We start from the raw sequence: 23,202 nt of genomic DNA, 5'->3' as shown, positions 1-23,202 counted from the left end.
AAGCGACGCCACGAGACGGCACGCTAGGCGTGTATGAGCGAGGGCCAAAGTGCTCCTTCTCACAGGGCGCACGGCAGCTGAGGAGCGAAGCGAGCGACTCTGCAGCATGAAGAGTATCGAACGGAGTTCTCTGCTGGGCCTCAGCGCACTGCTGCTGTGTGCGTGTACAGTGACAGGTGCGTGTATCTATCTATCTATCTATCTATCTATCTATCTATCTGCATCTCCGTCTGCCTATCTGTCCTTCTGTCTATCCAGCTGTCGGTCTGTCCATCGGTTTGTCTGGCCGTCCACCCATCCGTCTATCCGTCGGTCTGCATTGCTTCCTGTGAATCTGTCTGTCTTCCGTCTATCCATTTATCTTCCTATCATTTTGCCTGTCTCTCTGTCTCTCTGTCTCTCTTTCTATTGATATATCTGTCTGTCCCCCTGTCCGTCTGTCTGTCTATCTATTTATTTGTCTGTCTGTCTGTCAGTCAAGGGGGGGCGCTGCAGCGCAGCAGCGCAGCGGGTTTGGCCGGGTCCCGCTCTCTAGTAGGTCCGGGGTTCGAGTCCCGCTTGGGGTGCCTTGCGATGGACTGGCGTCCCGTCCCGGGTGTGTCCCTTCCCGGGTGCGTCCCCTCCCCCCTCCGGCCTTGCACCCTCTGCTGCCAAGTTCGGCTCCGGTTCGCCGTGACCCTGCTTGGGACAAGCGGTTTCAGACAGTGTGTGTGTGTGTGTCTGACTGCCTGTCTGACTGCCTGTCCATCATGCCATAGCAGGGACCCTTCGGACCGAGTGTCACACCAGCGTTCATCACGCAGTTCCTTTGTCTTCCAGCGCTGACCTGTGCAGGACACTGCGGACAAAATCTGGCTTCCTGTTCCTGCCGGCCCACCTGCGTGTCCCTCCAGAGCTGCTGTGCGGACTACAGAGAGTTTTGCCCGGACACGTCGCCCTACTCCGGGACAGCGTTCGGAGGGACCGACTTCCTGGTCCTCAACGCCACGTTTACCCAGGATTCCCAGCTCGTTTGTCGGTACTCGGGACTGCGCAAATCCAAGTGGAAAAATGATCTGGTCCTCGTGCGTTGCGCTTCTGGAAGCCGGCGGTGTAAAACAGTAGTAAAAACGGTGTATCCTCTGTTCCCACGGCAGGTTTAATGGCGAGACGGACACCGAGGGCTACGTGGACAGCGATGGACACGGTCACTGCATCTCCCCTTTGCTGTACGAGACAGGCTGGATCACGTTTCAAATATCAGCGGACGGCGGGCTGATGTTCGACAGACAGGGCACATGGCTGTCAGGTCCTGCTCTTTCCCAGCATGCAACGGGGCGACAAACAAACAGCACTTCGGGACGTTTCAAGGGCAAATCCTCACTGGTCTCCCCTCTTTCCGCAGTTCATTCCGGAAAACTGGACGCGCGCTTTAAAGTGGCGCTGGGCAATTCCACGCAATGGCAGTACTACGGTACACCTGGGGTGGGCGGGGTCCTGAGCTTGTCGTGGGACCCGTCTCAGGTCAGAGCGGACACGGTCAACGTGGAGCTCTGGGGTTACAGCGAGACAGGTGGGTGGATCCCTCGGGCTGCGGCCGCGTGGAACTAGGTGGGTCACGATCTCCGAGGGCCGATGCGGAGCAAAATGAGGAAGACGCAGCGGTGGGGCACTGATCGCAGCTGCTCGCCAGGGGACCGGAAGGTTGCAGGTTTGAATCCCACTGCCAGTAGTAGCGCCCTTAAGCAGCGTACTTTCTCTAGATTAAAGTTGAAACTAAAATATTACATTTATAATTTAAGATAGAATAATATATTAAGACATAATAAAATATTAAGATGGAGTAAAATGACTCAGCTGTGTAAACGGGCAAATTGTTTGAGTAGCTTAACATGGTAAGTTGTTTTGAAGAAAAGTATCAGCTAAATGAATTAATGTAGGTAATCGAGAGCTGAGCCCATATGGATCGATATGGCAATAAATTATTTATTTAATAAATAAATTAGACACGCACGCACCGCTTGTCCCATACGGGGTCACGGCGAGCCGGAGCCTAACTCGGCAACACAGGGCGTAAGGCCGGAGGGGGAGGGGACACACCCAGGACGGGACGCCAGTCCATTGCAAGGCACCCCAAGTGGGACTCGAACCCCAGACCCACCGGAGAGCAGGACCCGGTCGAACCCGCTGCGCCACCACGCCCCGAATAAATTATTTATTTATTTAATGAATAAATTATTGTTTCGAAATAAATTATATATTGCTAATTATCGGTTCAACCCTGTAATGATGTCACATTTTCTCCCCCCCCAGGGAAACCTTACTCAGACTCCTGGACTGGTAGCTGGCAGTACCTGTACTCCCTGGGTAGGAAGCTCCCCAACAACGGCAGCTTCGGCTTCCTGCCCCAACCTGCCGAGAAGCCCTTCTCCGACTGGGAGCTCGGGGCGATCCGGGTCGGCGCCGCCTCTCACGCCGACGGGGCGCAGTAAGAACCTCCCGTCGTCAAGCTCGGGCAAGGCCGCGGCCGATGCGCTCTCAGCCGGAGCGAGAAGGAGCGCGGTGCAGCCCACACCTCCTTTCCCAGGAATTTTCTTCCGGAATTCCTGCTGAATACATGGAGAAAAAGTGATAAATCATATGGATAAAATCCAGGGATGTGGATCTAAGAATCTACAACCTCTTATTATGATAATATACAGTATAGTACATACAGTGTTACAATTTATATATTCTGTATATTTATAGTATGTATAATAATTTATATATAATTTATATTTCATTATAATATATCATATATTATATAGTGGGGCAACTGTTAGCGTAGCGGCTGGAGCTGTTTGTTTTAGACCGAACGGTTATGAGTTTGAGCCCCACCTTCAGCTATAGTGCCCTTGAGCAAGGTGCTTACCCTAAATTACTCCAGTAAAATGACCCAGCTGTACAAATGGGTAAATAATTGAGTTGCTTTGGAGAAAAGCTTCAGGTACATATGATTACAATAATTTTTTCAATAATAAATATAATGGTAAGTATGAGAGAGCGGACGATCAGCTAATTACGCAGAGTATCCTTATAATTAAAATTATTATCAGCTGATGGTCTGCTCTCTGTTATCGTAATGCATAGTTTATTATTATAATTTCTAAATGTAACATAATTCGTTAATTATAATAATTATTAACTGATGTTCTGCTCTACATGTCCGTGTCTTTGAAAGCGATATTACAGAGCGAACGATTATGTTGTGTAAATGTTACCTATGTTCTTCAGCACGTCCTGCTTATGTTCGCGAAAGATCTCGAAACCGCGGTCACGTGTTCGGCAGGAACGTTCACGCCGTGTGGAGCGAGGACCACGCGTTGGCCTGGCACCTGGACGGAAGCTTCCGGCGAGACTCGGCCTCCTGGGCGCGGGACAAGTGCGCGTCGTGGGACGCGCTGGAGCGCAGCCTGCCCGACTTCCTCAGCGAGACGCCCGACTGCCCCTGCACGCTGGCCCAAGCCCGAGCCGACACGGGCCGCTTCCACGTGAGCTACCGGGCCCTCGATCCCACACCCGCCGCGTGTCCATTTGACCCCACGCTCGATGGCCATGAATGGACCTCAAACACTAACTAATGAGGAATGAGTCTCGAAGTCCGCGCCAGCCACACACGAGCGGCTCCTGAAATCTGCACCAGCCAAGTAGCGATGAGGTTTCGCGCTTTTGCTGGAAGGTTCCAGCAAATCTTTAACCGTGTTTTCGGGAAGTGCGCTACCAAGAAGCGCTCGCAGGTCTCGTGCGCCGTTCTGAGTGTCCCGGGCCTCTCTCTTTTGTCGCGCTGTTGTTCCCTCAGACAGACTACGGCTGTGACATGGAGAAGGGCAGCGTGTGCACGTACCACCCCGGCAGCGTCCACTGCGTGCGAGCCATACAAGCGAGGTGTGCGGCCCCGCTTCCTCCTCCATGACCGCACGTGACCACATGCGCCCGGTGGCCTCTTATTCATCAGAGCCCTCAACACTCTCTCATCATATAGCGCATCAAATTCACATCTTTCCGATCTGTGTTGTATGTGTTGGTCAGTCATTTGCCGTTTGTTATCGTTTATTAAATCGCAGTTTATTACAATTACAACCTCTTCATTAAATTGTATTGTACCGTGGTACGGTGGCACAGCGGGTAGCATTGCCATCTCTTAGTGCTTGGGCGGTGTGAGGAAATGTGGGTTTTCTCCCTCTCAGTCTGTGTGGAGTTTGCATGTTCGGTGTGGGTTTCTTTGGGTGCTCTGGTTTCCTCCCACATTTCAAAGAGACGCAGTTCAGATCACTCCGAATTGCCTCAGTGTGTGTGTACTTGCCCTCCGATGGAGTGGGGTCCTGTCCAGGGTGTACCCCACCAAGTCTTGTGTCCAGTCCTTCTGGGATAGGCTCCTGATCACCACAACCCTGCTCAGGACAAGTGGTTACTGATGATGGATGTATTGTGTTCCAGTGTAATGATCAAGTCTGAAAAGTCATTATGAAAAAATTATGTTGATATAGGCATTGCATCCTCTTCTTATGAACACATCTGGAGCTGGAAGTGTGCTCATAGCTCAGTTTGTGAATCCAGTCAGTGTGTCACAATCAATAAATTAAAGATAAACAGAAAAATCTTTTTAACTTTGAAAACTCATAACCTGAATACCTGTGAGATGAAAAACTAGTGTTTCGTATAATTATCTGAATTGATACTTCAAAGGCCCAGTCTGATAATTGTCTCTCTCTCTCTATATACATAATCATGTAATATTTTATATATACACACACACCATCTGAAAGCGCTTGTCCCATACTGGGTTGCGGCAAGCCAGAGACTAACTCTGCAACACAGGGCGTAAGGCCAAAAAGGGAAAGGACACACCCAGGACGGGACGCCAGTCCGTCGCAAGACGCCCCAAGCGGGACTCGAACCCCAGACCCACCGGAAAGCAGGACCCAGTCCAACCCACTGTGCCACCGCATCCCTCCTATATATTAGATAAAGCATATATTATATATACAGTATATACATATGTGTATATATATATACATACACACACACACACACATATATATATATATATATATATATGTGTGTGTGTCTGCAAAATAATAGATAAGAGACGATTTCCATTTGTGTTCCCCAACAGCCCCATGTATGCTGCAGGCCAGCAGTGTTGCTACGACAGCACGGGCACCCAAGTTCTAACTGCTGACTCCATCGGGGGTAGCACCCCTGACCGGGGGCATGACTGGGGGTCACCTCCCTACAAGCGGCCCCCCAGGGTCCCCGGAGCCTCCCACTGGGTGTACGATGTGATCAGCTTCTACTACTGCTGCTTGTGGTCCGACAACTGCCGCTATTACTTCGCACACCGGCCCTCCAGCGACTGCAGGACCTACAGAGCACCTAAAGCAGGTGGGAGTGAGGGGGGAGGGGCGGTCACAGTCATTAATTCAGTGAACCAGGCAACCACTCAAACGGTTCTGTTTTTAGACCATCATTCCCCCTTTGTTATAGATCTATAATGATTTGCACCAAGGAAGCTGTTGTTGTGTAAAAACGTAAAAATGCGACTTTGCTATAAGCCGACGGCACCTTCTTCGAACCTGGGTGGGTATGTTTTTTTCTTCCAAGGAGTTGTTTTTGGTGACCCGCACATCATCACATTCGATGGAACCACCTACACCTTCAACGGACAGGGGGAGTACTACCTCGTACGGTCGCCCAGCAACAACCTGACCATCCAGGGCCGAACAGAACGGGTCAAGATGGAGAACGGTAAGAACGTCCCTTTGTTGCCTTCAAATTGTGAGGAGCGTACTTCGGGCAGCAAGGTGGCACAGCAAGTAGTGCTGCTGTCTCATAATGCCTGGGTGGTGCGAGAGGATGGGGGTTTGATCTCCACTCAGTCTGTGTGGAGTTTGTATGTTCTCCTTGTTTCTGGGTGCTCTGGTTTCCTCTCACAGTCCAAAGACATGCTGTTCACCCATAGTGTATGAATGACAGAGAGAGAGAGTGTGTTCCACTGATGTAGGGATGAGTGACCCAGTGTAAGTAGTGTATCTAGCAGTGTAAGTCACCATGGTGAATAAGGTGTGTGGGCTGATAACACTACATAGAGTTTATTGGAAGTTGCTTTGGAGAAAAGTGTCTGATAAATAAATAAATGCACTTCCCTCTTTGTGCTGAAGTGACTGGTATGGATTTGAGATTTCCTCCTGATGAAGTTTCATTTACGCTGTGATTCTGACATGGTTATGCGGAAAACCTTCTTGACCGTCCACACCGGTCTCTTCATACACACGGACGTCCTGATTCTGGAATAAATCTTCTAGGCACCTTGGCAAAGGCCACCAGACTGTCATCTGTAGCCATGATGGAGAAGGGCTCCGACGTCATCGAGGTACGCCTGGGAAACCGGCAGAACCACCTGGAGGTGCTAAGGAACGAGCAGGTCCTCTCCTTCTCCGAGCAGAGCTGGATGGACCTGTCAGGTCAGGCCTTCTGTCTCCTTGTTCGCTCGTTGACCCAAAAGTAGCAAAGCCTTCCACCTCGCCGCCATCGTGATCCACCTCCTGCTTCAATTTCTTCGCTGTTTCAACTGAGCTGTGACAAGTGGATTATGGAATGATCACCATAAGAGATAAATCTTGTACTTCTAAGATACGGTGAAGGGTAAATAATAAATATTGTGTAACTGTGTTATCGGCGTCTAAATATAAAATAGTGTCTTTCAGAAGAATTCCTATGAGTTTATGATATTAGGTGTGTCTTGGGTCGGGAGCCAACGCCGATCCAGTCTGCGCTTGAACTCAGCGCCCCTGCTCCATTCCATTCGCGATAAGGCGTCGCATCAGCAAGAGGTGCAAGAAATCAAGACAATTAAATACGAAAAGGGACTGAATGCTGAAAAACACAGCGCTGATTTCAGCAAGGCCAAAACAGCGGATGTTTACGAAAACATGGACAGCGGCGTTTATTCCCCGCATCGTGCAAAGACGCACTTTTTCGGGCTTGTCCAAAACTTTACACGGTTTGCGCTTTTGTTTCAGCAGCGCCGCCAATACTTGTCTAGCGGTGTAGCGGTTAAAGCTGCTGCTTTTGATCGCAAAGGCCACACGTTCTGTTTTCACCTGTTGCCATGGTGACCTTGAGCAAGGTACTTACCCTGAAATTGGTCCAGTTACAGAAACTACTCAACTGCCTGAACGGGTGAAATAGTGCTGCTTGAAAGTATGTGAACTCTACTGGGGTGCTCGTTACTCTTGTATATCTAAGTCTTCGTACAAACGTATAAAAGGAATAAATGACTGTGATTTACACACCTGATTCTATTCACCTACTTGGTTTAATCAGTACAACTTGGGCTTCACTTATTTTTACACCTGCGCTGCTTGTGTGTTTCTACTACACACATGATTTCCTCTAAAGCAACGTATGGAATTGATCATCACACGCCTATTATGTGCGATGGGAAAGAGTACTTGTCATTTAAAGACCATTTCGAGGTAAAATCAAGGGACACAAGGGCTTCGCATTCTTTCGAGCAGCGCTGTAATCATAGGTAGGTTAAGACTGTAAGGCGCTTCGGAGGAAAGTGTCGGTTAAATGATTTACTGTAAATGTATTGAGTTACAACCGTGCCCGTTTTTAGTGGTATCTGTTATTCCTGAAAACCTTTCTCTCCTGGCATCCAGGCAGTCCAGCACTGTTGCTTTACCTCTCTGGGCAGCACGGTAGCACAGTGAGTAGCGTTGCTGTCCCACAGCACCTGGGTGGCGCGAGAGGAGATGGGTTTGATCCCCACTCAGTCTGTGTGGAGTCTGCATGTTCTCTGGGTGCTCTGGTTTCCTCCCACACTCCAAAGGCATGCTGTTCAGGTTCCCCCATAGTGTATGAGTGAGGGAGAGAGAGTGTGTGTGTGTTCCACTGATGTATGGATGAGTGAGCCAGTGTAAGTAGTGTATCTAGCAGTGTAAATCACCGTGGTGAATAAGGTGTGTGGGCTGATAACACTGCATGGAGTTCATTGGAAGCTGCTTTGGAGAAAAGCGTCTGATAAATAAATAAATGTAAATGACAGCTATGCTGACAGCACCGTTAAGGTAGAAATCTCCCCATGTGCCCTCTTCCTCCCACACGTTGTCTTTCCTAGAACTCAGAAAAAGTTAAATTCACCTTGTGAGGTTTCTGTGAATCATTTTTACTCCTGCTTGGGTCCCCTTATAAAACACCGATGCCTTAGAAAATCTGTTTCCCGAACGATGGTGGAGCCTTGGACTCGTTTAAACTCAACTGAAGCCCTGCTGTGTCGCAATGACCTTGTGCACTGGATAATGTGTGACTTTACCTTCACTTGTATTAATTTTATTTATTTAGGGATATTGCATGGAATACTTTTCTTTATTTAGTTGTGCTTAGTTTTAACCACACCGTCCCATTGACCAGTGTTTTCCCTCTCCCAGAATTCTGTTAGGGGTTGCCTGATTGCGCATGCATATGTATGTATGTCTATATATGTCTACATGTCTATTGTTATGATTGTTATACTGTATATGAAAAAACCTCTAAAGAAGATTTATTTAAAAAATGTAAGGAGAACAAAGGGACAAAGGCGTTTTAGTGAAATTTTGGACAAAAATACTTACACGATGTGTGGAAGAGTGGAATATTATGACACTAAAGCATTGATGTTTCTCATTTTTTTTTGCGCTTCTTGCTCGTTGCCAGGTGTGTTCGTGTTCTCCCCAATCCCCCAGAACGTGACCGTGATGTTCCCCTCCGGTGCTGGCATCGAAGCCCGGGGTCGGGGGGACACCCTGGCGGCCACCGTGCTCCTCCCGGCGGAGTTCTTCAATGACACGCTTGGCCTGCTGGGACGGATGAACGGCGACGCAGCTGATGACCTCGTGTCCAGCGACGGACAGGTCATCTCCTCGGAGCAGAGCAGCGCGGAGGACTTGTTCCACTTCGGAGCTGGCTGTAAGCTTCCAGTTATGCCTCGCTGCTTTCCTTGCCTCCACATGCCATTTCATTCACTTGGAGCAAAGTTACCCGTACGACCACAGAACTGAAATAAAAGCAAGCTTTGGTAACAATATTCTGCGGAACAGCAGTATCAAAAGTGTTCATATTATCCGTTAAACACTAGATTTTAGTGCATTTAGGTTTAATATATTGCATTTCCTTCTTGTAGTCCTGTACAGAACATACAGTATGATGGCAATTAATAATTTTAAAAGACTTTTTAAATTAGGATTTATTTCTAACTCACTTCCGTTAATCACTTTTTCTGATCGGGGTCACAGTGGTCCGGAGCCTATCCTGTAATCACTGGGCACAAGGCTAGGGGGATGCACCCTGAACACACCCAGGGTCCCAGTCCGCTGCAGGGTCAATGTGCGCGCGCACACACACACACACAAGGGGCAATTTAAAGTCTTCAATTCACCTGGGCTGCATGCTTTTGGACTGTGGGAGGAAACCAGAGCACCCAGAGGAAACCCATGTAGACCCATGGGGAGAACATTCAAACTGCACACTGACTGAGCTGGATTAAAACCTACAACCAAACAGCCCAGGTATCACAAGGCAGAAGTGTTACCCGCTGCGCCAACATGGCCCCTGTAAATCATAACAAATTATAAACAATGTTGACATGTAAAGCTTAGTGTTACATACTGAATTCTACACATTCAATACACACTGAATATATAAATTCTACAAAGTATATGGTCCATATTATCAGTAGAAGCTTTAGTTGTAGAATGAGAAAATACTGTCTGATCTTTTTTAAAGCTCTAAGTTCACTGAAAATTCCAGAAAAAAAAATCACAACTACACATTTGCCACATTTTCTTGGGGATAAATTGCACAAATGAGAAATAAACCTACTGGAAAAGGCTTGTTTCTTAACTCATAAATCTCTCATTGTCTATATTCACTTACAGGCATATTTCTGTATCCTATAGAAGAAATTGCAATTATTAGATTACTAGATTATAGAGACAAAGAAGCTTGAGTCTGTCCAACTCCACGCACTGAAGCTGTAACCATTTCCGACGTCATCTGCGCAGAAGGAAATGCGAGAGACAAATTTAGGCCCAAGGGGTGGACTTTAAACCGCCGTGCTGAGATAACTGATGCACCTTTGGTATTTAGTTTGGCAACACGTAATAATAGCAATAAAACCTGATACAGGTGACAGAAGTGGAGTTTGGAGTCGGACACTCGTCATGTTAACCGAGAGCACAAACGGATCGTGTCAGTGGCGGTTCTTGTCGCCCCGTCATGGACCGTGCGACGACGCTTCTCCTTTTCAGCGCTCTAGTTTGCGCTCCCAGGTGCTGATCTTGTAATATTATCCATCCAAACCAAAAAAAAAAAAAAAGCACACAAACCGCAGGCTTTTGTGTGAAATTAGGATTAATTTAGAATTAATGGAAAACTTGGTGAGTAAAATCAATTTCCCAGTAGACAGACAAGTACAAAATTATTAATTAAAATTGCATTTATTATTTGTGTAGGGGGGGTGGCGCAGTGGGTTGGACCGGGTCCTTCTCTTCGGTGGGTTTAGGGTTCAAGTCCCGCTTGGGGTGCCTTGCGATGGACTGGCGTCCCGTCCTGGGTGTGTCCCCTCCCCCTCCGGCCTTGTGCCCTGTGTTGCCGGGTTAGGCTCCGGCTCCCTGCGACCCCAAATGGGACAAGCAGTTTCAGATGATGTGTGTGTGAGAGATGTGTATTTGTGTACAAGATTATGGAACCCAATTATAAATATACAGTATTTATATACTCCATATATACTGTATAGATGGGTGGAGCTAGTATAATGGATAAGGATCAGGACATTTAGTGTGAAGACCGCCAGCTGAAAGCCCACGACAAACCTTTCAGGAGCCATAAAAAAGACAAGTATAATTAATTAAGATGGCATTTATTTTTTATGTATAGAAAACATGCAACCTGTTTATGAACATACAATATTTTTATGAAAAAAATCAGTTTAATATAGTTGAGTGGAGCTAGTATGATGGTTAAGGATCAGGAGTCTGTTGACAGCCCACGAAAAGTCTTTTAGAACCCTTAAGAGAGGCACATGAAGCTTCAATGGTCTTCGGACGATATCTGTCATTAGATACGGAGGGAAATGATATGACAAGCGCCAGTTAAGCAGAAAGGAATGATCCAGTACAGCGTTAACGTAACTGTCTGGCCGTTCCTCAGGGCTCATCTCCAACGAGACGTCCCTCTTCACGTATGACTCCGATCACTTGCTCGACACCTACTTCTTCGCGCCCAAGCACGACCCAGATTTCGTGCCCGCCTTTTCCGTGGAGGACGGTCCCGAAGACCCCCTGCAGGGCCCGATGACCGCGCTCTGCTCCGGCGAAGGCTTCGCGCTGTGCCGCTACGACACGTTGGTGTCCCGCAGCCTCGAGGTGGGCAATGCCACGCGCGCCACGTTCCGCGCGCACGCGGCCGCGGTGGCGGATCTGGAGCCCGGTAGGTCGGGTCACGCTAAGCGATGTGCTTCGCTCGAGGCGAACACGGGATTTCAATGGATCAATTCCGAAATTGAGGCCGAAATGAGAAACCCCTTTCTTTGCCCCCCCCCAGTGGTCTCCTGCGGGTGGTTGGCCCCACCTAGTAATGGCCAAAAGGAGGGAACGAGGTACCTGCAGGGGGCGGTCGTCAAGTTCTCGTGTAATTCTGGCTACGTCCTTTCGGGGTCGGCAGAACGCACCTGTCTAGCCAACGGCCAGTGGTCTGGGGACGCTACTCATTGCGTCCAAGGTACGTGAACTCTTCAGCGTTAGCGCAAATCATCAGCTTCTCACGTTCTTAAATTCATTACAGGTGGTTCCTGACTTACTTTCCAATAAACCAATCTTAAGTCAAAGATGCATTTAATATACCTTACTTACCAAACATTGTTGCTTTTTTGCCTTTGAGATGGTTGATTGTGAAAGTCCAAGTTCACATGCAATGTATTTAGTTGATCCCTTTCTCCTAAGCTTCTTACAGCTATTTTCCCATTCATACAGCTGTGTAATTTTACTGGAGCAATTTAGGATAAGTACTTTTCTCAAGGGCACTACAGCTGGAGGTGGGATTCAAACCTGCAGCCATTGGGTCCAAAGGTAGCAGCTCTAACCACTACACTACCAACTGCCTCCTTAAAAAAAAAGTCATAAAAAAAGTCATAAAATACCCCGAAACAGACAAAGAGTGAAGGAAACGAAGAAAAAGGCAATAATCGAATAGTAGAGCCAGATGAGATGTGATCTGAGTGTAAAAAATGAAGAAGATATGCATACTGGGCTACCACATTTTCAGCATTGATTTTAGTCAGTAAAAATAAATCCTGACCTAAGAATAAACGTACTTGGGAGCAGCTCTCTGGATGCTGTCATCTTCTTCAGATGAAGAGTAGATTACTTCCACCTAGTGCTTCTGGCACGAACTGCAGCAGGTCTCGCTGAGATGCAAGAAATCAAAATGATTTTTTTTGTAATAATGTAATAAATATGAATAACATTGATATTTTGGCGCACGGTCCGTATCCTGAGCTCATGCGGAAAGCGCGATCTATGCTTTCAGATAATGTCCTGGGAATCGTGCTTGGCAGTGTGTTTGGGGCCATCACGCTGGTCACCTTGATAGCAGCTGTCGTGCTCCACAGCAGAAGACAGGAGAGGTGGGTTTAATTTTTTTTATACTGCGTTCAATTTTCATTTATACCGCATTCAGTGCTGGAAAGATCCTGGAAGAGGAAGGAACTGCCTTTAACCCAGAACTGCTATGTGCGGTAGTGCACCTTATGTTGTGTGCATCAGTGTTGTTCAGGGTTTGCAATCATATTTCTAAGTGACTTTAACACACTGGGCAGCAAAGCGGAAGAAAAAAACGCACGGCTGAATTTTAATATCATAACTGCAATCATACTTTCTCTGCATATCTTTGAGAGCTCCGCTTATGTGTTTGCTTTTTCCATGTCATTTACATTTTGAATTATTCGTGTCTCACACACACACACACACACTGGGGACAATGCAAAAAAATGCATTATTTCAAGAGATGGAGAGATATGGATGCAGGCATGTGATTTTTGAGTACAGCCAGTTTGTCACAAACCAGTGTATGAACCAGTCTATATTACACAAGTAGCTGCACATGGGTTTTTTTTTTAATGATCAAACAGATAATACAGTGCATGTTTATTGAGCATGTAGGAGATGAGGGGAGAGGTGAGTCTAAAAGAGATGTGCTTTCAGATCCCTCGTGAACATTGAGAGGGATTCAGCAGTTCTGAGGGACAGGGGGAGGTCATTCCACCACGTTGGAGGCAGAACCGAAAACCTTCTTGTTTTTGACTTTGGACCTTTTGTGTGTGGGACCACCACGCGGGCAGAAGCGGAGGAGCGTAGCAGTCTGGTTGGGGTGTACGAGTCTTCAGACCTTGAAGATACTGGAGAGAAGATCTATTGATGGTTATTAGGCAGCGACCAGCAGGTTGAATTTGATGGCAGCTGCAGGAAGCCAATGGACAGAGTTGGGGGGGGGGGTCATATGGGAACATTTAGCAACCCACGATCCCGTCCACTGCCTTTATCCACGTTAAATAAAACCGTGGTAATCGCGGTAAAAATGACATTTCCCTCAGTGTGGGCTACAACCACAGGGAAGTCGTGTCAGGTGTTGGACAGAGAGGCCTCTCTCAATTATTAAACGCTCCTGCAGAATAGAGAATGTTCTTTCAGAACGTGGTGCATTTTCGAACTGTCAGATAATTACCAATGTTGAAAGCGATCAAAAACCTGCACCTGCACATTTTTCCAGCATTCATCTTTTTACCGATCAAAGGCAGAAATTCCCCTTTTCCTCTCCGTGCACAGCTGTTGCTGAAGGTTTATTAGAGCCTCACGGTGACCCTGCCCTGTGGACAGTCACAGAGGAGCAGTAGCTTTGGGGGGCACTAAAACTGAGAGGGGTTATAAAGTGCAAATGAGCTCCTTTGCGAGAACACGGCCCGGCAATATCGACGCGTCTTCGTCTCGACCCTCGGCGATGCTCGGAGGCCTCACCGCCTTTCATCTTCTGAAGGAAATTCACCTTGTTTTACTGTTTCAGAGCACTGTGCTACGCCCTTGCATGACCCGCACGTGCGGCTTCGAGTAACTATCTCACATTTGCTTTTTTGTATACTTACGTATAGTTCGTAAAGTGCCACTATTATAATATATATTTCTGTTTGAACACATTCACCTCCACATACAGATACTGGCACACATTTACATGTGCTCACATACTGAGACAGTCAACATCATGTGTGTGTGTGTGTGTATACAGTATCTGCATATCTTTTTGCATGCATTTATTAATAACTGAGAGTTAATGCAGTTATGATTTCATAGCGCTTCTTTACGTTTGTTAACATTTTTCTCGACTGCAAATGACTCCATGTACAGTCTATAACTTGTGTGTTTGCGCACGTATGTTTGGATAAATTTTGACTTCTTCTAATAGATTTGTGCATATTATTGTAGTAAATTATAAAGTAGACTAGTATCTACATATGATTTTACGCATTCATGATTCTTAACTAGCTTTTTCTTAATTCTGTCGATATTTCGAGGCTACGCGGTCCGCCTGAGTTTTTTTTTGAAATTGTCGCAAATCTCCGAAAAATTTTCCAATACATTTATTGGAAAAAAATCTGCGTGCGCGTGGACCCGCGCGGTCCAAACCCGTGTTGTTCAAGGGTCAGCTGTGTGTGTGCGTTCATGAATGCAGACACACACCGGCCCATCATGTTATGTGTGCCCAAATTACAGATTTTTGAAGATAATTTTTCTCTTGATTTATTTGATATCGCACAGTAATACCTCGGCCTGTCGTTTCGTGTTGCGTCGACTCGATTTCGACTTTACGTCGGTTTTTTGTTAAATATATGGAAAAATACAATTCGTCTTCAGTCGGCTGATGAGACTTTACGTCGGTCAGCAGAAAATATAAAAAATTCTTAAAGACTTATAAATCACTTAAAAACAATAAAAAAAGTGTAAAATCAGATAAAAATAAACATTAAAATATATAAAATAATATATTGTAATCTATAAAATCAATTAAAAGCTTTGAAAGAACAACAAAAAAAAAATTGTCTTATTTACCTGCCGTTCAGCGCCGATAACGTTGAGTTTTTTTTGTTTTTGCTTTATTTTAGCATTAATTGAAGTGTATACACTTAAGCGGAATGCTTATTAGGGGTTTATGGGGGTCTAAATCGATTTTTTAGCGGTTATTTAGTTTTCCGTCGTTTTTCGACTTAAGTCGCGCCCTTTGGAACCAGTTAACGACGTAGGGCGAGGTATTACTGTATTGCATTTCATATGAAGCCATTAGTTGGCAGTAAAGAGTACCAAGAAAAAATGAGATGAATTCAACTGGCTTCCACTGTGTTTCCAGCTTGTGTCTGGAGTTTCTGAATGCTGGTAACCAGTAACAAGACGAGGAGTGTCGCGTTTGTTTGTGGCCTGAATCGGCCAATAGTCGGCAAAGAATACAAAAAAAAAAAAAAAAAAAACAGCATTTCAATTTTCAGTCGCTTTGTGTTATGTTTCATTTTAATGTAGCACAAAATGCATACAAATATTTAAATGTCTTGCAGCATATTATATTGTTTACAGAACCTAAAGCTGCCATGGGACGTGCGCATTTGCAACATTGTAACTGTTCAGATAAAGAAAGCTGAAAATGATCAGAAGCCAATTCTGCACACGCTTACATAATGAATGTCATCAATCAGCACTGAACAGGGAGGTACGGAGATTATGTATTTTTCATTTTGAATAATAATAATAATAATAATAATAATAATTAAAAAAAATTAAATTATAGTTTTATGTGAGATTTTTATAGAACCTAACCGATAAATAATTTTAGAGACCTCTGTATCATTAAGTTCATATATATAGAACGAGAACGAGCTTTATTGCCAAGTATGTTACACGTACAAGGAATTTGTCTTGATGACAGAAACTTCCACAGCACAGACAGAATGACAGTGACAAGACAGATGAGAAGATAAAATATGTGAATAAAGGATAAAAAATATATAAAAAATATAAAGTACACAACATAGAAAAAATAGTCACTAGACATTATATGTATGTACAGGTATGTTCTATACAAATGCAAGGGAGTGTGAGTAAGACATATGATGCGATAAATAGATATAAATATAAATAGTGTTGTGTATTGCACTGGTTTACTCTCTAGGGGGGATTTAGCTGTTCACGAGGTAGATGGCCTGAGGAAAGAAACTTTTCTTGCGCCTGGCTGTCCTGGTGCTCGGTGCTCTGTAGCGCCGGCCAGATGGCAATACATTGTGAGATAGCAGTAAAAGCGACTTCGGATTTACAAACAAATCGAGTTACGAACAGACGTCCGGTCCCAAATGTATCTGTAACTTTGGAATTTGTGTATTTTTACATATGCACACAGATACACACAGATACACACACAAGCGTACACGCGTCTGCATACACAGCCTTGCACGCATTTCTGGATGCGCACGCACATACTTTCGTTCGCACATTCGTACATGCGGTTAACACCCATGCGAGGATACCCTCCTGGGAATTAATCTTACTGTTTTGTCATGGAGGAAGGAAGTCTGCAAGGCTCCAGGCAACACTATGCCGCTCACACTCCTTGGTAGATCAAAGGCGGGCCCTGGTCTCCTCGAGCGGGGCTCCGCTCTCCGCCGTTAGCGCATCTCCCCGACGTTCAGGGAGAAGGGGGAGCTCATTCCTCGCCGCGCGGGCACCTCCGAGGTCGGCCGATGCTCACCTGGGAAATTCCCCGGCGGGGCTCGCCACCGGTGTCAGGTGTTTCGGCGAATGAGTTCATTTTCCAGCTTTTATCTCTCGTTCCTTTTCATCTTACCACACCTCCCCCTTACCATCCTGGAGCGTGAGCAAGGATCGTGTCTGAACTCCCTTTCAGGAGAGCGGCAGAGGTGGCAGAGACAGACGATATTTGACCGCTGTCAATGAAAAGCCCCAGGCCCGCCCCGGGCCCACCCCGATGCACCCCACACCTCGCTACCAGCCGCAGCCAGGACGGATGACGGATGCACACGACGCCGCGGTGATGGCGACCCTTTTAATCCCCTGGAAGTTCGGACAAAAAGAAGCACCAGGAATGATATGGCTTCACCTTCATAAATAATGTAACCTCCTCAGTAAATTTTTAGCCATTTCTGAAAGAGCACATCTTCCTGTAATTTGACAGTGATCGCTTTTACAAATGCAAATCGTGTGCTGTTGTGTTGTCGTAACAAATTAAACAATTCTGGTTTAAATGGAACACGTGGTGGGTCAATACGGAGCACGGAAATGCTGGACGACGTCTTGGGCGGACGGGGAGCTGACTCTTTAAGATGAGTTGAGTTCTTGACCAAATGCACTGGATCATTAAAAACAGTGAAAATATTGCTGTGATATTATATAAGCCAGCTGTTAACAGTTATGTAAAAGAGCGCAGGGAAGCGATCCAGCACATAATGGAAAAACACGGAGGGATAATGGGCTGAAACAAAGCAAGCTGAGCTGAAAGAGCCCACATGTGTTCTGCACCACATTGACCCAGCGCTGATTTTTTTTCTTCTAACGTTGCTTTTTAGAGCATGTTTTCTGTGCACATGAAAAAAGTGCGGGAGTTTTTTTTTAGATTCAGTAACAGCATGTTTTCCTTCATTTTCAGATGAAAAAGTTTTTTTTTTTTTTCAGCAAATTAATGTTGATGATGGTACATAATGGGGTTTTCCTTACAAATTCAGCTTGAATGGCTGCACTTGACTCAATTACACACAGACCTCACCGACTGAAAATAGCAAAGCATTACACCGCCAATCTCTCCTCCAGAAAACACTCTTATTTTGGTATTTGTTTTTGTCTGATGCCGCTCAACTGATGCATTTGTTGTTGTTTTTTTCCATTATATAACACAAGGTTATGGCTTATGTTCCAAAACAACACGGCAATAAAAGCAATGAATAGAAACGAGAAAAAGTTAAGCAGTAAATGTAATTAACGTTTTTTTATTTTCATTAATAAATTAATATCACCTTTTTTTTTTAGTTTATTGACAAACTTCACCATGTTTGACTTTGACATGTCCAGTACCCACCTAAAAAACATTAGGACAGACATTGAAGGCACTTCATATAATAACTCTAATAATAACTTAGTTGGACTTTTTCAAGTAGCGGATTTATTAACATGCCTTAGAATCCCCAGAAAGAACCTGCAACAACAGCTAATGTTTTCCTTTTTGAGTTTACGGGAGGTGGGAAAAGGAAGAAAAGAAACGGTCCTTTACACACCAGCCATAACTTGACTCTGGTCTTCCTCTCTCCCAGCCATTGGAATACGGACTGAAAAAAAATCACACATTATGAGGAACACAATGAACAAAAATGAGGTTTATGTAACATAAGGGTAGCAGGTTGAGCTGTTGTCTTTGGGTCAAAAGCTTGCCAGTTCAATTCTCATCTACTTTTCTTGTACCCTTGAGCATGGTACATACCCTAAATAGCTCCAGTAAAATGACCTAGCTGTATAAATGGCTAAATAATTGTAAGTTGCCTTGGAAAAAAGTGTCACGTAAACTAACGGAACAGTAACTTTTCTTCAAAGTAATGTAAAATGATGACATTGACACAAATTGCAAGTAAAGGGAAGTAAACGTTATTAAAAATGTAAACTTTACTCTTTACTATAAAATCAGGAAAAGGCTGTTTAAAAACTAAAATATATATATATGGGAAAAACAACCAGCCTTAAAAAAAAAAACACACAAAAAACGAACAAAAAAATTGTTTAAACAAGGTAACTTCACATATCCACGCAAAAAAAAAAAAAGTGGTTCATAGGTTTTACTTTGACTTGTAGTGTAGTTCAATGAGACAGGACTAACTCGCTCAGTCGATTACATTTACACACTCTTTAACATGTTTGGGCAGCATGGTGGCACAGTGAGTAGCATTGCTGTCTCCCAGCACCTGGGTGATGTGAGAGGATGTGGGTTTGATCCCTGCTCCGTCTGTGTGGAGTTTGCGTGTTCTCCCGTTGTCTGTGTGGGGTGCTCTGGTTTCCTCCCACAATCCAAAGACATGCTTTTCAGGTTCACCCATAGTGCGTGAGAGACAGAGAGAGTGTGTGTGTGTTCCACTGATGTACGGATGAGTTACCCATAGTAAGTAGTGTATCTAGCAGTGTAAGTCAGCATGGTGAATAAGGTGTGTGGACTGATAACACTACATAGAGTTCATTGGGAGCTGCTTTGGAGAAAAGCATCTGCTAAATAAATAAATGTAAAAATCCTCTGGGTTTGAGAGGGGGCCTTTGGGCTAGCAGGGGTGGACCTTTCAGGTTACAGTACACGTCCTGTCCTGCTCATTTGCATAGTTTTGCAGTGTTTAGCACAGATGTTTATGAACAATCTGTTAAAAGTCACCAGTGATGGTAACTTGCCTTTCTGTGCTGGAGATATGTCAGTCAGCAAGAACCCCCCCCCCCCCCCCCCCCGCCGCACCCAAAAGGCCTGCCCCCCACCCCTCCCTCCACGTTCCATGCGTGCTGGAGATCACAGGTGAGGCCCCCCAGCGCGTCGGCCCTAGCAGGCTCTCACACTCCTTTCTTGTGGCTGCCATCACACATGGGAAATTAACTTCCATAATCTGCGAGGGTTTATCCGCCGAGAAGAGGCACATATGCCCCGTTCTGGTTGATCGCTCGAAGATGAAAGAGCAATTTTAATCTCATTGCCGGCGCTTGTTCTTAGCTGTAATGTTTACTTGCACTTATCTCACCCCCCCCCCCCCCACAACCCCACAAGCAATTAGCGTAATTCAGCTCAAATGCTCATTAGCGTTCAATGTTTCGCAACAGCCTGTCTTCTCTGCGGGGAATTTCCGATAAAAATCAGTTTCATCTCTTCATAGAGGGCGGATTAATGTGGTTCGTGGAGTGGGTTTAAGCAAAGCTTTGTTTCTGAGCTCTGGAATATTGTGCCCAAACTTTGCCAGCTTCAATGAAGTCTATTTTGCTCTGTTATTTGATGTCTTGGATTGTTAAGACGTGACAAAAGAACATCACAACAGTGCCATTAGCGAGCGCAAGAAATGCTTTAAAAGAAGAACAGCGATCACTTTGTTTCTCAGATTTATTCAAAGCAGTTTCCAAATTCACGGAGTGTGTTGTTTCACTAGAGCAAAATCGCGGTTAAGGGCTTTGCTCAAAGGTACTACACCGGGGTCTCCCAACGCATTGAACCTTAGGGTTACAAGCGTGTCTTCTTCACCATCCCATTACCCGCTGAACGCAGGAAGGGTGCCGCGCAGTCGCAGATGGCGTGTAACTCTTCCCAGCAGTGTCCATATGAGGAAACTGGAGTTTTGCTGTGAATTATTGTCTGATTTGGTTTAAATGTTTACTGGGCCGGGGGGCACGGTGGCGCAGTGGGTCGGACCAAGTCCCGCTCTTTGGTGGGTCTGGGGTTCGAGTCCCGCTTGGGGTGCCTTGTGGTGGACTGGCGTCCCGTCCCGTCCTGGGTGTGTCCCCGTCCTGGGTGTGTCCCCGGCCATACGCCCTGTGTTGCTGGGTAAGGCGCTGGCTCGCCGCGATCCTGATTGGAAAAATCAGATGCTGATGTTGGGTGGGACTTACTTCTGTAGCCCTGAGTAAGGTACCGAACTGCGACTGTCAAGGCCACAGGTGGTTAAAGTTGTCGTCTTTCATTCTTAAAGTCTCCGCTTCAAATCCTGGCATCTGCTGAGGACGGCAGTGCTGAACAGCTTTAGTTAAAATACCCTGTGTTACAAATAGATAAATCCTTGTAATCCTTGTAAAATTGCTTGTTTAACATTGTGAGCTGCCTTGGAAAAGGCACCAAATAAATAGAAGTAAACTGGAATGAGATACATTTTGCAAAAGCAGGTGAAAATATAACTTGCTTTGCTTTCAGTAAAATGACTGTCGTCCTAAAAGGTCATATTTATGTCTATTAAAGGTCATATTTATAATGAAAATAATTCCACACAAACACAGATATATATGTATATATGACATAATAAATGTATATAAAATAAATATACATAAAAATATATATTTAGTTTATATATGTTAAACAATAAATAATCACTGTTTGATATATAACTAATTCTTGGAATCTGTTTAAATTACGTGACTCTTTGTGGACTACTACATACAAGACTCCTTTTAACTTAATGAACAAGACTTAAAGTCAAGATGTTGGCAAGTCACAACAAATGATCAAACTGCCTTGCATTTATTATTGAAATTTAAGACCAAATCATTTGCGCTTTGATTGTAATGTCCCATAATCCTACCCCGACTCGCAAACCCCCGCAGAATCCGATAATAGGTGTCGTGTAATTTTTTATTTTTTTTCTTGGGGGGGGTTACCAACACACCCTCACCAAATTCCTGTTTTTTCCAGGTCTCTAAAAGCTGTTACACGCTCAGAATGAGAGCTAAGATGGGAGATGTGTTCCTCAAAGTCTGAACCCTTTAGATCTTAGTTGACTCTGTTGCTATTGCAGATCATACTTAATGCCTTTGAACTAGATGCCATTAAGACACAAGACACAAGGCTTCCTGTGAGGTTCTGCTGCTGGTAATATCACCAACAACAAACTGGGGGGTAAAAATAAAACATTAATGTTCCATTTACGCTAGGACACTATTTCAGTGAGTAATAACCACTAGCCTTGAAGACTTGACAGTAAGGTTGAACTGAAAATGGGTGGCATGGTGGCACAATGAGTAGTGCTGCTGTCTTACAGTGCCTGGGTAGTACAAGAGGACATAGGTTTGATTCCCTGTTCAGTGTGTGTGTGGAGTTTGCATGTTCTCCCAGTGCTCTGGTTTCCTCCCACACTCCAAAGACATGCTGTTCAGGTTCCCCCATAGTATGCGAGTGACAGAGAGAGAGTGCGTTCCACTGATGTATGGATGAGTGACCGAGCGTAAGTAGTGTATCTAGCAGTGTAGTTCACCATGGTGAATAAGGTGTGTGGGCTGATAACGCTACATAGAGTTCATTGGAATTTGCTTTGGACAAAAGTGTCTGCTAAATAAATAAATGTAAAAATACAGTCTATGTATATGTTCTCCATAGTGGGTTGTTTTACATTTTCAGTAGGATGATAACCTGGTTACAAATGGGTGCGGTGGCACAGTGGGTTTGGCCAGGTCCTGCTCTCTGTGCGGTGGCACAGTGGGTCTGGGGTTTGAGTCCTGCTTCGCATGCCTTGCGATAGACTGGTGTCCCGTGTGTCCCCTTCAGCCTTGCACCCTGTGTTGCCCACTCGGGACAACTGGTTTCAGCCTCTGTGTGTGTGTGTGTGTGTGTGTGTGTGTGTGTGTGTGTGTGTGTGTGTGTCTTTTTTTTTACCTGTTTGTACTGACAATTTACATTTACATTCACATTTATTCATGTGGCAGACACTTTTCTCTAAAACGACAGCTCAGAGTCATCAAAAGTGCATTTCTCCAATAGACAGAGCAATATAGACAGGGACATGTGATTCTTGAACCACATTTAATTTGTACAATAGATAGATAGATAGATAGGTAGAAACCATTTTTTCTCATCAGAAAGGGGTTCGAAAGAGATGTTTCCAGACCCTTCTTGAATGATGTGAGCGATTCAGCAGATAAAAGGGACTGAGAGATTATTCCACACAGAAGTAACACAACAATGGTAAAAACATTTTTTTTTTTTGCTGTTACATCCCTCAGAAGTGTTGCTATAACAGCAAAAAGGAAGTAACTTAACTAAACCAAAAATGACCAGTGACAAAAAGCAAAATAGGTGTGTTGTTAAATTTGTTAACTGTTTATTGTATTTATTTTATCGGCCTTACGCCTTGTGTTACCGGGTAGGCTCCGGTTCCCCGCGACCCCGTATGGAACAAGCGGTTCTGAAAATGTGTGTGTGTGTATTTTGTTTTGTTATAAAAGGTGTTTTGTAAAACTAGCAGACAAGGCTTTCCCGCCCACTAAGTGAGAGAGAGAGAGCACTTAAAGTGATAGTAAATAAAAAAATATATTTAAAAAATTAATACAAAATATAGAGCATTCACTTTTCAAAAAAAGGAAGGGTAAAGTCACAGGTACAATACTG

The 23,202-nt window shown here is 45.0% G+C and overlaps 1 protein-coding gene across 1 annotated transcript; it reads left to right on the top strand.

The window, feature by feature from the left end:
• Positions 1-106: 106 nt before the first annotated feature.
• LOC108933148 (sushi domain-containing protein 2) lies at positions 107-17,118 on the top strand. Its single transcript, XM_029253091.1, has 15 exons — positions 107-176; positions 820-1,018; positions 1,137-1,288; positions 1,385-1,552; positions 2,293-2,467; positions 3,308-3,509; positions 3,818-3,903; positions 5,135-5,403; positions 5,623-5,766; positions 6,324-6,482; positions 8,719-8,970; positions 11,212-11,490; positions 11,605-11,781; positions 12,589-12,685; positions 16,996-17,118. Exons 1-15 carry the CDS (start codon positions 107-109, stop codon positions 17,030-17,032), a joined length of 2,466 nt encoding a protein of 821 aa, XP_029108924.1. The 3' UTR covers positions 17,033-17,118.
• The last annotated feature ends 6,084 nt before the right edge of the window (positions 17,119-23,202 follow it).

Source organism: Scleropages formosus, chromosome 6 (assembly GCF_900964775.1).
Source record: "Scleropages formosus chromosome 6, fSclFor1.1, whole genome shotgun sequence".
In the NCBI taxonomy this organism is placed as follows: domain Eukaryota; kingdom Metazoa; phylum Chordata; class Actinopteri; order Osteoglossiformes; family Osteoglossidae; genus Scleropages; species Scleropages formosus.
The sequence above is the reverse complement of the archived record's forward strand: the minus strand, read 5'-3'. Positions and strand labels throughout refer to the sequence as shown.